Consider the following 17,138-nt stretch of genomic DNA (forward strand, 5'->3'; position numbering starts at 1 on the left):
ACCGATTTATTTGTTAGAAACTAAAAATATATATTAAAATAAACTAAAAAGTCATTTATACTCCTATAACTCTCTTAGGAGCTAATTTTGTATAATATATATTTTTATACAATATTAAAGGTGCTTTACCCACCGCTTTATACAATTGTATATATCATCGATATATTTATTTAATAACTGCATTCATAAATTTATAATTTTGTTTTAGGTTGTCATAAAATTATACATATATTGCCACAAAGAGAAAGTGTTGGCACATTAAAGTCCCATACTCAAATCTCTTTCACCATAAGTGAGTTTGGTTTACATTTATTTTAATCAACTATTTCATTAGATTAGATTATAAATTTGAATTGAAATAGTTATTGAAAAAAAATAACCTAATGATACAATTAACAAAAAGATGAAATAATTTCCTAAAATAACATGTTCTCATTTCTTCTTTTTCCTCATTGCAATCCAAGAACAATGATAGTAGGGGATGAGAGTGTTTCGTGTGTGTGAGATGCTTGATCTAATAATAGGGCTTTCACCCTGCCTTTAGTAGGTGGGGATTTTATGCGGCCTTCATGTTTTCAGAGCCCAGTTTCTTATTATCTTGGTCCTTAGAGGCTTTTCTATTTACTTTTATAACTATCCATTCTTACTAACAACTAAGTCTATACCTTCCTTTTATCAAGTGTGATTAAATAAAATTATTTATATTATTTTCAAATTATTTTTCTTTTTCAATCCACAATACGTATAATTTAAAAAAATTAATTTAAATAAATACATTATACTATGAAAACTAATTATTATTGTCACGCCTTAAAATACAGGGAGTTAATCGTAATAAATAAACCAGAAGTAAAACATAGGTTGAAAAGTTAAGTGATAATACATCTATCTTAGAAGTCTTGGGATCAAACTTCATTCCTCCCATTTTTTCCCCTTTTATTTCAGCAACTTAGAAAAAAAACCACACTAAAATAAATACTATTGGGGTAAAAATTAAATGAGAAATAGGTTTAAACCTAATGGTTAAAATGCTAGCTTCATTCCCTTAAGATCCCAACTTCAAGCCACACCTTTCCCTTTCTTCTTTTTAATTTCACCCAAATTTTGGGTAAATTACTCTCGCCGCTTTTAGAGTTTACCAACCCTAGTTATTTAGTCCTTTAGAATAATTATCTCTTTTAGAATTTATGTAAAATTCTTCTTCATCCTCTATTTATTTTCTTCCTCTTTTCTTTTCCTCCTCATTTCTCTCATAATTGCAACATATTTCTATCACTGAACTATTGATTATTTTCTTTCTCATGTCAAATCAATCCCATTTCTTAATTTCTTAATGGTGTAAGAATTATCATCACCTAACATCCTTAATTTTTGCCAAATTTTGGTAAGTACATCTCGACCCCTATGATTAAATCCCAAATTTTTGTAGTATTCCTATCTGGCGATAACCTTTCAATTCAATTATTCAATCCTTTATGGTTCTTGCCAAAATTTTTGATAATCTTGAAAAATCTTAAAATCAACCGTTAACTCGTGAATAAATGTCATTTGAAGGAACAAAATTAGGTGAATCAGATCAGATTTGATCGTGAGGAACATCGATTGGACCCCCGGTGAAAGGTGTGTTCTTTTACAAGTGAATCGGGGCAAACCGTGTCTGTAACAACCCATTTTAGTGTAATCAAAATAGTGGTTTCGGGACAACAAATCTGAAGTCAAAAAATTTATTTTGTTATTATTTTATTTCCTACAGCATGATAGCACTATCGTATAAAAATTTCGTTAAGAAATTTTACCATTTACATGCTCAATTTGATAAAAAAGACTAAATCGCGTAAAGTGCAAAAGTTGAGTTCTAGTAGAATCATAAAGTAAGAGTCCTTATATGGTAATTAGACCATAATTATGATAGTGGAATATGATAGGCTTGGCATTTTTGTAAATTTGATTAATTTTAAAGGTTAAATAAGTAAATAGGTAATTAAATGATAAAATAATAAAACAAAATTAAGCTTTCATCTTTCATTTCTATCTTCAACCGAAATTAGAAGAGAAAGAAGCCATTGTTGAAGCTTAAAATTCAGCCACCTTATTTGCTTGATTAGGTATGCGTTTTTGTCCCGTTTTTAATGATTTCTATGTTTTCGGGATCGTTGTAGCTTAATCTAGCTAGCCCGAGGACTAATTTGTGAAATTGTTAAACTATTAGGGTTTTACCATTAATTAATATACATGAGTTTTGATGTTTGATGATAGAAAATGGATGGTTGTTGTTAGATAAACAACTTTTGTAAAGAGATTTTTGATGAATTTGTCAAATAGGGACTAAATTAAAAAATAGAAATTATTACATGGTGAAATTGTGAAATAAATGAAATATAGGGCATGATAGGGACCTAATTGATATTTGGCCATGGTAGGTTATGGTAATTTTTATGAGCTAGGGACTAAATTACAAAAAATTAAAAGTATAGTGGCAAAATGGTAATTTTTCAAAATATGATTTTGGGCTAAATTGAATAAATTATATATTAAATTGAGTTAAATTTATCCGTATAGATCAAGATAGACCTCGTACAACTTTAGATCGAGGTAAAGAGAAAGTCTCAGATTAATCGCCTCCGTATCTACGTAAACTCGTCAAGGTAAGTTCGTGTGATTAAATTATGTTTATATGTTTTACATTGAATTATTCATGAATTTTGAATTATTATAAATATTCATGGTTGCATATCTAACGAAGTTCGACAAATACCGAGTCTCATTTGAACCTTAGGAATTTGTAAGATACAAATGTTTACATGATTTGCGTATTGGTCCTGAACATCCTACCGATGGCTGAGGTCCTGCATGTGTTGCCGATACTCCACAGCTCATGTGAGTAGCATCGTGTAGCTACGTTCCGACCCACAGAGCATACCGATTTATAGCTCGTAAGAGCATACTGATCTACAGCTCGAGTGAGCATACCGATTCACAGCTCGTATGAGCGTACATGTACATGAATTGATAGATTACTGTTATATGAGCTAGCACACTATGTGTGAGCTATCCCGGGTGTCCAATGGTGTTCTAAACGATTCAACAGGAAATATTCTGATACAAAATGGTAATAGTTTGATACGGATTATTACAGGAACACATATGATTTTACATGAAAAATGTGGTTACATGATATATAGAAAAATGAAATGGATGATACATGTATATAAAACTTGATCAATGATTATGTTCATCTATGTTTATTGGCTTATATATGTAATTACATGGCTAACATGGTTGGTGTATATGTGCTTAGGCATTTGGCCAAATTGTATTGGGATATACTTGTTTACTTACCTATTATATGACTAAATGGTAGGTTAAATTCTACATTATACGAACTTACTAAGCTTAAATGCTTACTCTGTGTTATTTTCTGTGTTTTATAGTGAATTGGAAGCTCGTTCAGGTTGGAAGTTTGTCGGAGCTATATCACACTATCCATCAGCTTTTTTGGCACATTCGGTCGTTTAATTTTGGTTATAATGACATGTATAGGTATTTTGGCTAATGTTGGTCTATATGTTTTGTTGTGAATATGACCATTTGATTTGGCTTGTGTTTTGACATATTTTGGTATGTATATAAGTAACATTAACATGGTTGATGTGTGGCTTGTTTTGTTATTGAATAATGAAAGGTAAAATGATAGTTAAATATGTTTTGTGATATGATGAATTTGTGGTGAATTGGTACTATAGTATACATGACTTATATGTGATTTGGTGCTATTCTATAATGGCATATTTGGTACCAATTGAGAAGTTTTGGTAAGTAAACTAAATGGCATGAATTGATGTAAATCTAGTTGAAAGTTAGTTGATCATTTTGACCAAAATGAGTACATGATTATACATGTTTGCATATTGTCATTTGAGGTGCCTAAGGGCATATTGGTTGTATGATATTATACCATATGTATATGACTTGTTTATGCTTGATTTGGATGCCTTATTGTGGCTTGTAAGTATGTGCAATATTGTATATAGATACATGCCAAATTGGGTGAGAAAAATGGCTTGTAAAATGACCTATTTTCGTCCACATGGGTAGAGACACGGGTGTGTGTCTCAGCCGTGTGTGAGAAGGGTTGCAAGTCAAGCTATTACACGGCCTAGCACACGGGCGTGTGAGGTTATTTCGAAGGGTACACAGCCTGGCACACAGGCGTGTGGCTTGGCTGTGTAACCCAATTCAGTAAGTTACATGGGCTGGAACACGGTCGTACGTCCCTACTTTGAATGTCCACACGGCCGTGTGACCCCTGCAATGTTGAAAATTTTTAATGTTTTCTGAAAAATTCTCTGAGTTTCTAATTTGGTCCTGACTTGTTTCTAACGCATATTAGGGTCTTGAGGGCTCGTATAAGGGACAATATGTATGATTTGACTTGGATTTAATATGTTTATTAATATGTTATGAAATGTTTGAAATTTTTGTCCATTTGAATTGTAAACTCTGGTAATGCTCCGTAACACTGTTCCGACGACGGATATGGCTTAGGGGTGTTACAGTGTCTATGAATAGGGCCACACGGTCTCTTACATGGGCGTGTGGACTGCATGACTATGTGAATGGCCCCTCACACGGCCATGTACCTTGGAAACCTTAGGTTAGTTTGTGAACCACATGATCGAGAACACTCTACACAGTTGTATCTCCCCTATAGGTTAACTTTTGCATTTGCCACATGGCCACAATCTATTACACGACCTGGCCACATTGTCGTGTGACCCCTGATTTATAGTTTTGCCCAAAATTTTGTGAATTGTTCAGTTTAGTCCCTGAATAGTCCTCAAACTATTTTTAGTGTTTTTCTCATTCAATTAAGTCCCTGATAATATGAATAATATTGGACTCTATGATCTGGTTGACTAAATTATTACTGTATATGTATGTTATGAAAATAATACAGGTTTACTGTCACTATAATTTTGATGATCTAACAATGTTTTCCATACCATGGTGTTGCTAATTGCATGACATACATGTCTACTATTACCATTAAATCAAATACATGTTAAGCAAGTTTATTGCAATTATCATGATTCGTTATAAGCATGATAATTACTACTATATATATTTGTTATAAGCATGTTATTGCTTTCATATTGACCTATTATAGCACGTCATGTTGCATTGTATAGGGTGAAACGATTTGAACGGAGGAAGTAGTCAACAATTTATCTGCTCGACTAGTAGTTATCCACAACGTATTTTAGTCGGCAGTCATCTACTCGACTAGTAGTTTATCCGCAATATATTTTAGTCGGTAGTCATCTGCTGACTAGTGGTTCATCCACAACATATTAGCAGTTGTTATCTGCACAAACAGATGGTTCATCCACCAATATTTTATCGTTACTGTCATTTGCGACGATCAGTGGTCTATCCACAACGTGGTGTCAAGGTAGAGGAGTTCTTACTGTGGTGTGTAGCGGCGAGGTAGGACATTTTTTGATAAATTAAAATTGCACTGCATTTATAAGCAATTGCATAGACGTGAATATTGAGATATCATGGTGATGAATTTATTCGAAATACCAAAATTTTGAATTGCTATTCAATTGTGATCATTCTATGAGTTGATATTTTGTACAATTTGTCTATTGTTTGCACTGGTTTTCTTGTGATTGAACTCACACTGAGCTCCATAAACGCACTCCCCCTCTTATTTCCATCTTTACAGATAACTCACTAGGTTAGGACGAGGACTCGGTATACAGAGGTGAATATTGAGATATTATGATGACGAGTTGATTTGAAATACCAAAATTTTGAATTTCTATTCAATTGTGATCATTCTATAAGTTGATATTTTGTATGATTTGTCTAATGTTTGCACTGGTTTTCTTGTGATTGAACTCATACTAAGCTCCATAAGTGCACTCCTCCTCTTATTTCCATCTTTACAGATAACCCATTAGGTTAGGATGCAGACTCAGTATACAGAGGACTCGACTCAAATTGATCTTTTTATTAAAAAGTATTTTAGATTTACTTTTTAAAATTTCAATTATTTTGAGAATTATATTATTTTATTTCAATTGTGGCATGGTACTTCGATTTTGGGCTTGTTTAGCATGTATGGTAGTTATTTTGAATTTAGGATATTGAAACATGAATCTACAATTAATTATGCATAAAATTATCCTGATTTTACTTAATTAAAACTAAGTTGAATATCACTATCCCGCTGCTAAATTATATAAAAAAAAGAGTATTGAATGAATTGAAAATTAACCAAAATTTCTTTTAAAATGATTGTTTTATAAACTCTGTTAGTTTACCGAACCATTTCAGTAGCTAATGTAGTCACCCAAATTCAAACCTAACATTTAAATCGAATTGGAGAGGTTACAATTATTCAATCTCATATATTAATATGACTCCTGTAGAATTGTATATCTAATGTTTTAATGTTGACCATAAAAAAAACCAATTTTTGTTGGTTTACTTTTCTAATAATTACATTCTTAGATATCTTAAACTCTCACAAATAGGGGTGAGCAAAACTCGATTCGACTCGAAAAAATAAAAAAAAATTCGAATTTCGAGTTAAACGAATCGAATTATTCGAGTTAATCGAGTTATTCGAATCAACTCAAATTTTTTTTTTGGAATTTCGAGTTCGAATCGAGTTGAGTTTTCGAATTCGAATAACTCGAATAATTCGAATAATTCGAATATCAAACTATAATATTTTACATTTTTACCCCCAACTCCCAAACCTTTTTACTTTTCCCTCAAAACTTTTACTCCTTCTCACTTTCCCCCCAAAACTTTTACTCCCCTCCCCTCCCAACCCCCCAATCTACCCAAAATTCGTTTCCCACCAAAATTTTACTCTCACATTTATTTTTTCTCAAAATCCCAAAAACCCTCAAAACCTTTTATTTTCCCCCAAAATTTTTACTCCCTCCCACTTTTCCCTTAAAACGTTTATTCCCTTCCCATCCCACCTCTCATCTATCCCAAACCCTCCCCCCTCCAATTTTTTTTTAATATTTTCTCTCCAAAATTTTACTCCCCCCTATTTACTTTCCCTCAAACTTTTATTCCCCAAAACTTTTTATTTTTCCCCTAAACTTTTACTTCTCACCCTTTACTCTCAAATAAAAAATCAAAATTATCCCCAAAAAAATCACTAAACATAAATAGTAATAATTTTATTTATATCTACTATTTATATTATTAAATTAAATTTCACATTTTATATTATTTATATTATTGAATTGTTTAGTCATATTGAATATTTATATTAAAATTGAATTATTAATTATGCCATAAAATATTCGTGTTAAAATTTTATATTGGTATCAATTTCACATTTTATTTTTAAAATAACTTTTATTAAAAAAATATATTTTTACATTTAATATATTTTTTAATTCTAAAATAAATAGTGACAAGAATCTGAAGATAATTGAAACAACTAAGCAAGCAAAGAAGCTAACCAATATATAAAAAATTAATAAATAAATTATGAAGTGATGAAAGTTAATAAAAAATTTGATTAATGTGGATAAATTTTATTACGATGGGTGACAATGGTTACAAGCACCCAAAATTATTTTTTAAAATCTAACTCGAACAAATATATTCGATTCGATTCGATTCGAATTTCATCTCACTCGACTCGATTCGAGAAAACTTCAAATAAAGTTAGGATGATAAAATGAGATTCGAAAACTCGATTAACTCGAAAATTTTCGATTTGATTCGATCGAATACTCACCCCTACTCACAAAGTTTTATCTATGAACATATCGGTACTAAAAAAACTCATCAAAAGATGTTAGAAATTAAATTTCAAACTTATTAAATAGCAAACAATTAAAGATACAGTTGGATCCAAAAGTAATTCAAAAGCCTGACGAAAAATAAGAAAAGTAGGGCAATGGCATGGAATGGAAGGGTTGGCTAAGCCCAATTGCTCTAATCTCCCGACTCACAAATCCAAAGCTAAATTAATGTCGTTTTTCCAGAACTCTTTTTCAAGATAAATGTGAATTTAATTAATTAATCATTTTACTTTTTTTTTTGCAAACACAACTCTCCATCATTCATGTGGCTGTTGTGGTTTTAGAGATTAATTCATTAGTAAAAGTTTAAAACCCAAACCTCCATTCCTTTTAAATCTACTTGCTTGTGTCTCCACGAAATAAAAGCTGCATGCATGGCTGGCTAAGCTATGCTGTATATGGCTCCTCTACACTCCCACGTGAATTCCTTAACTTTTAGTTATTTCTTTTTTACTTATTAAGTTATATTTTATTGTAGGTTTTATTCATGTTTTGACTTTCAAACTATGCTCTTTTTTTACATCAATACCTATTCCTTTTTGTCCGTCCCGGCACCTTAACTTTGTTTCTATTAATATTCTCATTCCAAAAAAATTTAGATATCAATATGAGAAAATGAGTATAATTTAGAGACTAAAACATGAATGAAGCCTTGATTGTAGACCGACCAAATGTGGTTCATACTTGCTCGATATAATATCTTTAGTAATAATTACCTATTTATTTGAACAAATTATTTCAATTTATAGCCAACTGAACTAATTTCAATCTTCATGTATGTTTTACTGTTTATGCTCAGAGTTCGTGGTTATCCTTCATAACAATGTCATTTCTCAAGTTTGAACCTTAATTCTTCCCTTAAAAGTGTAATATACCTTACTATCGCACCCATTCACTTAGTTATTTCAATTGTAATTATCTTAACAGATTAACTATATATTAATATATGATATTAATTTATTATAGGTTTTGTATGTGAATTACCAATTTTGAGTAGACTTTTTTTATGACAAAAACAACACCCTATATATGCGAGATGGGTTTCTTTTTTTCCTTCAAAAAACGAAAGGACATAAAAAATTTCATATTGATTGAATCAGATGACGATGAAGATGAACCAATAATCAAAAATGAGTAAGCAGTGATGAAAGTGAACATTAAATAAATATCCTAAAAACTTTTCCATGAAATGACAATGATGCTTCCTCTCTGGATTAAGATGATCAGTTTACCTTTAAACCCAAAAGTAAAAACAAGTTGGCATGCATGCATGCATTTCGAGAAAAATCCAGCAATGCCCTCACCCTAGATCATTCGGTTGCTGATAGCCCACATGTGAATCCACAAGACTCAGTACCACACATTATTTGATTCACTTGTCAGATAAGTCTCATGCACACAAACACACTTAACTAGTCTCTATATATAGATGTACCGCCATTTGAGTTTGAAATAGAATCTTCCAAGCTCTTCACTTCTATATGCTCAATTATCGCTTGTTTGCTTACATACTAGTGTGTTTCCCAATATCTAAAACTTTGGGTTTTTAAGTCTTCTTTTAACATGGCACCAGATGCAGACGCTTTCACCAGGAGCAACAACTTCCCCAAGCCACCACGACTCTCAAACGACAGCCTCCACCGTACCACATCCGATATCTCTTTTCAACTCAGCAAGGAAGCGCTTGATAATTATAAAGAAGCAGCACCGGTAGACGTAGATGAAAACCAGCTCCCGCCTATATCCGAAGTGGAAGATGCCAAGTGCGAATGTTGTGGGATGAGTGAAGAGTGCACCCCAGAGTACATCGACCGAGTCCGCAACAAGTACTTGGGGAAATGGATATGTGGGTTATGTGCTGAGGCAGTGAAAGAAGAAAAGGAGAAAACGGGAGGGAAGATAGAGGAAGCTTTGAGTGCACATATGAATAGGTGTGCTAAGTTCAACAAGTTTGGGAGGGAGCATCCAGCTTTGTTGACAGCTGAAGCCATGAGGGATATTTGAGGAAGGGTTCCAGATTGGAAGGCAAAAGTCTTAGGGCTAAAACTTTTAGCCATAGGGACAATAAAGGAGCTCAAAACAAAGGTGGGATTGCAAGGAGTTCCAGTTGCATTCCAGCAATCATAAGGGAGATGAATGATCTCACTGTTGCAAACTGAGATCATCATGTTTGCATATTTGCATTAAATATACTATTTTGAGCCTATAAAATTCCTACCTTAGCTTCAATATACTATTTTTTTTCCTCCTACATGGGTTCTCTCCTTGTATGGACCAAACCTTTTTACTCATCATAATGATTAGATCACAGCCTCAAAGCTTTTTAGGTTGGGTCCAAACTCTCTCTTATATACATAAATCTACTTAAGGAGTACATTATTTTTCTATCCTTGGTTGATTTGTATAATTTTCTCTCCAATCTTGCTTTAGAGTTTTTCCCTTTTTTTTGGTGGGCAGAAATTTCTGCCTGCTTTTCTCTCTTTCAGGGATATCAAGCTAGGGTCTTTTAGTTTGGTTCAAAACTTAGAACCCTTTGCTTCTTCATTGCTAATGCTAGCAAGAAATTGTAATTCATTTTCATGCAGTAAATCCATGTATCGAGATATATTGTAGCGTTATCAATAAATGGCTCCTATTATTTTGTGTATCAATACCTGCGTATTTGAAATCTTCTTCATTTGTGATCATATATATATATATAAAAGCACATTTCAAGGTAAAGCCAGTTAGGTTGATGTTGTATGATCAGAATGAAATTCCAAATTAAGAAAATAATGAAGCACTACTCCATATTTCTATTTCAAATAAAAATAAACCTCAGTTCTCAACCAATTAATATAATGCCCTTCTTATAAAAATAATATAAAAAATAATTAATTAATGAGAAAAAATTAATTACAGGATGGGTTATTTGTTATAGTGGATGACAATACTTCCTGACATCCCGACGGTATCACCCTCCTTTTTGGCTAATCATACGCAATTATTAGGCTTTTAAAACAAATAATTTTTATGTGTCACGGCTATATCAAGCAATATTCATATGTATTTTTAAAAATACTCGTAATAACTTAAGTATACACAACGAGAGAAAAAAATGAATTTTTTTATAAGTGCCACCGAACTATCAAGCAGCACACTACTTTAATTTTAAAAAAAAATTTAATTGACAGCCTCTTGGCTGCTGAGAGCTCTCTTGGCAAGCTCAACTTTCCTCCTAAGCTTCCCAAGAGCCTTGTTATCCATATTGATGTTCTTTCCATACTTTTTCTTAATTAATTTATTGAAGTGCTCTAAAACCTTCCCAAGAGTGTTATCCATATCGATGTCCTTTCCATGTTTTTTCTTAATTAATTTAATGAAGTCAAACTCTCTAATTAAAGTCATTACCTGTAAGAGAAATGACCATAAGCAAAATTCATAATGTAAAACAATTTCTCAAAAGCTTAAAAGTTAAAATAAAGAATTCTCAGCATCCAATACGCTATCAATTATTTAAAAAGAAAAAATTAAAGTGGTGCAACTTGACATCCCGACGGCACTCATAAAAAATATTATTTTTTTTGTTTTTCTCTCATCGTATATATCTGTATTTTTAAAAATATGAGTGTCGCCTGATACAGTAACAACATCAAAAAATATATTTTTTAAAAAGTCTAATAATTGCATGATGATTGATTGAAAAAGGAGAGTAGTGCTGCCAATGTTTTAGACGACACCGATAAATACGGTAGCAAATAACATATTTTTGTAAATAATTTATCTCAAAAGCACATTTTCGTAATTAATTAATTAATTTTTTATATTATTTTTATATAAAAAAAACCCTAATATAATGCAACACTATTTTAACAGGTTTCGTATGGATGAATTCAATATGAATATAAAATCATAAAATAAAATAAAAATCGAAAACATATCAAAATGGCATCACTTAAGCTTGTGAACTTAACTATGGTTTAAATTTTAGGATTTGTTTGATAAATATTTGAACAAAATTAATCGATTTAAAATTAATATTTTTATGTTATGTTTGGTTTTTAGTGTAATAATAAAAGGAAAAAAAATGTATTTAACACATATGTTTTAAAAGAGTTAGACATAAAATAAAAAAAATAGTATAAATTTAAACATGCAATTAGAAAGATGAGTAAAAACTTTTGTAAAAATAAAATAAAATAAAATCTCTTCAAAATTAGTGAAAATTTTTCCTTCTCTTTGCCATAAACAAGTCATGTAATTGGCTAAAAAATACCAATTGTAATTAGTTTATAGTCAGCCAATAACTAAACTATGTGGAAAATATAATACTCCAACCAAGCGTAACATTAATGATTTGTTTTCTTTTACATAGTTTGATGATTCAGAATAAAAGCAAACGGGTAGAATTTTTACTATAGAAAAGTGTGGAAAATGATAAGTAGATAAGAGCTAATTATCACTTAAGAAGAATATTTCCAATTAATCCAATTTTATTTATATTGACATTATATTATCATATAAAGACTTTAGCCTTTAAAATTTGATTTTGTTTATCAAATAATCTAATTATATTTCATACTTATTTTTAACTAATATATCTGAAAGAAACAATAATTGCAAGTAAATTAAGTAGTACCAGATGCAGTGGTACGGCAATGCCAACTGTTTCAAGCATTGGTAAAGAACAAAGATGAACACAACGTTATAGTTAAACAGTTCGGTTTCCCAACGTCTGCGGGGCTTTGCCTATAGAGAGAATCTACTATCGTAACACCTTGTACAACAAGTGATTACAAACACTAACACTCCTCATATTAGCAACCTCATTTTTGCACCTAAGATCTGCATCACTCTTTTCTAAGTTTTCCCCTTGAAAACTTAGGATGTAAACCAAATGACTCACTTGATTACTTACAAAATACGCTCTAAAAAATAAGTTCTAAATAACAAAATAAGTGCTAAAATTCTCTGCACCTTTTACCTACATGAGCCTTGCAAGACTTTAAGGCTTGTTAAAATAACAATCAATTACAATCAATCTTCCCATCAAAATAACAATATAATCAATATGGATAATATCTTCAATATGACCAAGATAAGTCTTCAAATTTTCAATATATTATACCAATTTACTCAATCTAATCTAATCTCTTCACAGTAGGAAAGTTGATTTCCTTGATCTAATCCAAACCATTCTTTAAGATATGTTCTCATAACAGGTTTGGAGGTCATAGATGGAGCTACACATATCCACATAATCATCAAAGACGACAACATAAAGATTTTGTTAACAAAAATTGTCAACTCAATATAAAGCAAGTTATGAGGCTGAGCAATGTTAGACAACAGTGGGCATTGCTCGTGGCACTACTCTAGGCACTCCTCATAACAGCCTCAACAATAAAACATTTATCAAGGTTGAGCAAGCCTTCCATATTTAAAGCACAAATTCAACTTCAATAAGTAAACTTCAGACCACATAATCTGCCCAAATCTCATGAAATCAATTACCTTTTATATAGGGACACAAAGAATCACAAAGTCAGCTCATTTCTTGAATTGCATATCTTAGTAAATAATATTAGTAGGTTAAATAAGAATCCTTGAAAAATAACCTTACTTGATTTAATCTTTTCTCCAATAATAAACCCAAGATTGCCTGCACAAAATCCCCCCAAAAAAATATGCAAGCAAATAACCAAGATATTTTGGTCAAACATGCCAACAAATAAGACAAGTTATGAGTTTAAGTAGTGCCACACATCGGTGGACATTGCTAGTTGACAGTCCTCATAAATTGCCTCAACAATATCAAAAATATTTTAAAACTTCAATTCAATATTTAAATTTTTAACACTTAATTATTTTAATTGATCAAACAACATCTTATAAATATGTACGCGATATAATCCCAAATAACATATTATTAACCTAATTCTTTTTACATAAGTTAAATTTTCTTTACGTGATCATATAATAAACATCATTTTTTCTCAGATTATTATCTTATACACTGCCAGTGAAGTAAAAAAAACACTTTACATGACATTTGATATCATTTTAAACCCGCTCCTAGAGCTTTTTTTAATCCACTAACCTTGGACAAGATAATTACCTATATTTAATATCTATATTATGTTTTATTAACGAGTTATTATATACAAGGTTAATTAACAAATTAATACCTAAAGAATACATGTTTTTATCATATTAGTACCCAACGTTAACCGGGTTTGGCCTCATTGTGAATTAAGACTTGTTTCTAAGAACAAAATCAATGTTGAACAGTATTAATTTGATGATTATGAAGGTGTCAAAATGGTTGACTCACCAACCGAATTACATTGAGATAAATGAATTATTATTCTTTTTTAAGTTTCCTAATTTACTCCCTTAACCTTCCATCAGCAACTAATTAAAGATAACATTATGCACCCAAGTCCTGGCAATCTTGTCAACAACATGGGTGCAAAAAAGAAATCCGAGAATGGAACACCCATTAATGCAATGCAAAGAAAAAGGATGTTTCATGCAGGTTTCAAGCCACCCAAACATTAGACAAAAGGTACACCCACAATAATCCAAATTCTCCATTATATTTTCGGTGTTTTGAGTATTATGCAACAGTTGTGAATAATGCGTGCAGGGTAACCTGAATCACTGTTGAGAGATCATAATTTCAGGCTTTAATGACAATCAGAATGATTGGGCCCGGAGTGACGACCATTAAGGCATCTATTTTTTTTAATTCGACAGGTATTCAACTAGTACTTGGTTTGGCTGCATCTCACGTGTGCTTTCTGTATCATGCAAGAAGAGTCCACACTTTATAACTGCAGTTAGTCAAAATCAGTGAAATCCCAATACAAGAGGACCCCCACAGCCTTCGTATCCAAGGGAGAGAACCGCTGTAAAGGAATCAGAAACCCAGCCTAATCGACTCAAGCAAGCTCTGATCACCAACCCAATCCAATCCCTACAGAAACTAATCGGGAGAAGGCGACCCGAAGGAGGAGTAGGAGGTAAATTAAACAAAACAAAGACATTGAATCGATTTCTATTCTGCGAGTCAAAGGCTGGCATAGAAAAGAAAACCCATTTTGATTAACTCTTTCCTCTAGCTACCGTCATTCATCAGCAAGCAAGGAAAGGTACTTAATTTGGTGGGTTTTCTTTGGTACTCGCCATATAAGCTAACAAGTTATTTAGGGACAGATAATTTATATTATATCTCTAATTCTGTTCTTCGTAACTTGTTTACCACATCTTCCTTTTATGCCGGCTTCTTCCTCATAAACTATGGTGCTCCATTTCCAGATGAATTTACGCATCCCATATATTCATTCTTAAGTTTTTTTCCCTGGTACCCATATTGAGTATGCATATTTAAGATAAACCAAGGATTCTAGATAACATAGCTCACTGAGATGTCGCTACAGATTATTTAGGATTTGTGTTTACTACACTTCACATGCTTCCTTGGTCTCACTAAGTACATGCTATTTTAGATAGAGTAAATTAAACAAGATTATCCTATCGTTTGGACTCTAAACTAAGGTTTGCATATAATTTAAAATTTTTGAGGTGACAGGAGCTATTAACAATATGGAAAGATGCAAATTTTTTATGGCAAAATCCAAAAATGAACACAGCATGGTGCTATTGCATAGAAAAATCAAATGATAACATATTGAAACCATGAAATCTATCTCAATTTATTGTGACAGGAAAATGTAATTCAAGTTTAATAACTAGGATTTTACACTTCTGTAATTAATCTAATTCATTCTTTAATGAAATAAGGGACCGAATTCTAGATATCTATGTATACAATTAATTTCATTTCATTATTAGTGGGAGGGGAAATTTTCTTGATGCACATCTATCCAACTTGTTTAAAAACCACTTAAAAATTTGTGGAATATGTTCAATAAATGTTCTTTTCATGCCTGTATAGATATAGACCTTAAATGCATTTCTTAGTTTCTAACATATTGCTCGTTTTGGAGCACTCCGGACTTACAACCATGGAATTCTTTCTGAATAAGACTGATAAACACTTGGCCAACCAGAGAAGCCTTGATCAGAATATGAATGACCTTAAAAGGGAATTGAAGGAATTGAATGGTCTGAAGGAAGACATATAATCTAGAATGAGCACGGAGCTGAGGTCTAGAAAGAAACTTAAGAGAGACGTCCAGATATGGTTGGAAGATGTTCAAAGAATCGACGGTGAAATTCAAAGCCTTGATGGAATAATTGGAAAAAGCAGTGCTATTACACGTGGATTTCGTGCAGAAGATGTTTTAAAGATGCTAAAGGAACTGGAAGAACATATTCAAAAAGGTAAGTTTCATGAAGGTTTGGTTGTTGACAATCCCCAATGGATTGGACAAGTTTTATCTGTAACAGCTTTATCAGGTGAAGCTGCACAGGCCTATATAGAAGAAATTTGGCTGTACTTGATGGATGATGAGGTTCAAAAGATAGGGTTTTGCGGGATGGGAGGAGTGGGGAAAACAAGCATTATGAAGCTTATAAACAATCAGATATTAAAGGAGACGTGGAACTTCAATAGTGTGATTTGGATCACTGTATCAAAGGAAATGAGTACTGCCAAATTACAAAAAGACATTGCAATTAAAATTGGAGTAACTTTTTCTGGTGATGAAGATGAAACAACAAAGGCAGGGATGTTGTTTGAAACATTGTCTCGAAAAAGTAGGTTTTTGATGATCTTGGATGACCTATGGGACAGGATTTTCCTTGACAAGGTAGGAATCCCTGAGCCATCTGCTGGGAGTAAAATAGTGCTAACAACACGATCATTTGATGTGTGTCGACAAGTGGGTTGTTGTAGAGTAGTTAAAATAAATCCCTTAGCGGAAGAAGAGGCATGGAACTTGTTCTTGGAGAAAGTGGGTCGAGTTGTTCTAAATATTCCAAATTTGGAACCCATTGCAAAATCAATTGCTAAGCATTGTGCAGGTTTGCCCTTCGCAATAATTACCGTAGCTTCTTGTATGAAGGGCATTGATGACCTTTACAAATGGAGGAATGCACTAAAGGAATTAAGTTTATACGTTAAAAGTGTTAATGGATTGGAAGATGATGTTTTCCAGCAGTTGCGATTTAGTTATGATCGTTTGAAGGATCTAAAACTCCAACATTGTTTCCTCAGTTGCGCATTATATCCCGAGGATTTCAGAATCAAGGAGGAGGATCTTATTCAACTTTGGATTGCTTTGTGGAGGAAATGGATGGTAGGCAGGCAGAGTTTGACAGGGGTAGTACGATAATGAATAGACT

The 17,138-nt window shown here is 32.2% G+C and overlaps 1 protein-coding gene and 1 pseudogene across 1 annotated transcript; both read left to right on the forward strand.

The window, feature by feature from the left end:
- The first annotated feature begins 9,272 nt into the window (after positions 1-9,272).
- Positions 9,273-10,498, forward strand: LOC107897343 (uncharacterized; annotated as a pseudogene).
- A 5,484-nt stretch (positions 10,499-15,982) lies between these two features.
- LOC121222012 (probable disease resistance protein At4g27220) lies at positions 15,983-17,128 on the forward strand. Its single transcript, XM_041101894.1, has one exon. The coding sequence runs from the start codon at positions 15,983-15,985 to the stop codon at positions 17,126-17,128; it is 1,146 nt and encodes a 381-aa protein (XP_040957828.1).
- Positions 17,129-17,138: the final 10 nt, after the last annotated feature.

Source organism: Gossypium hirsutum, chromosome D10 (genome assembly GCF_007990345.1).
Source record: "Gossypium hirsutum isolate 1008001.06 chromosome D10, Gossypium_hirsutum_v2.1, whole genome shotgun sequence".
Lineage (NCBI taxonomy): Eukaryota > Viridiplantae > Streptophyta > Magnoliopsida > Malvales > Malvaceae > Gossypium > Gossypium hirsutum.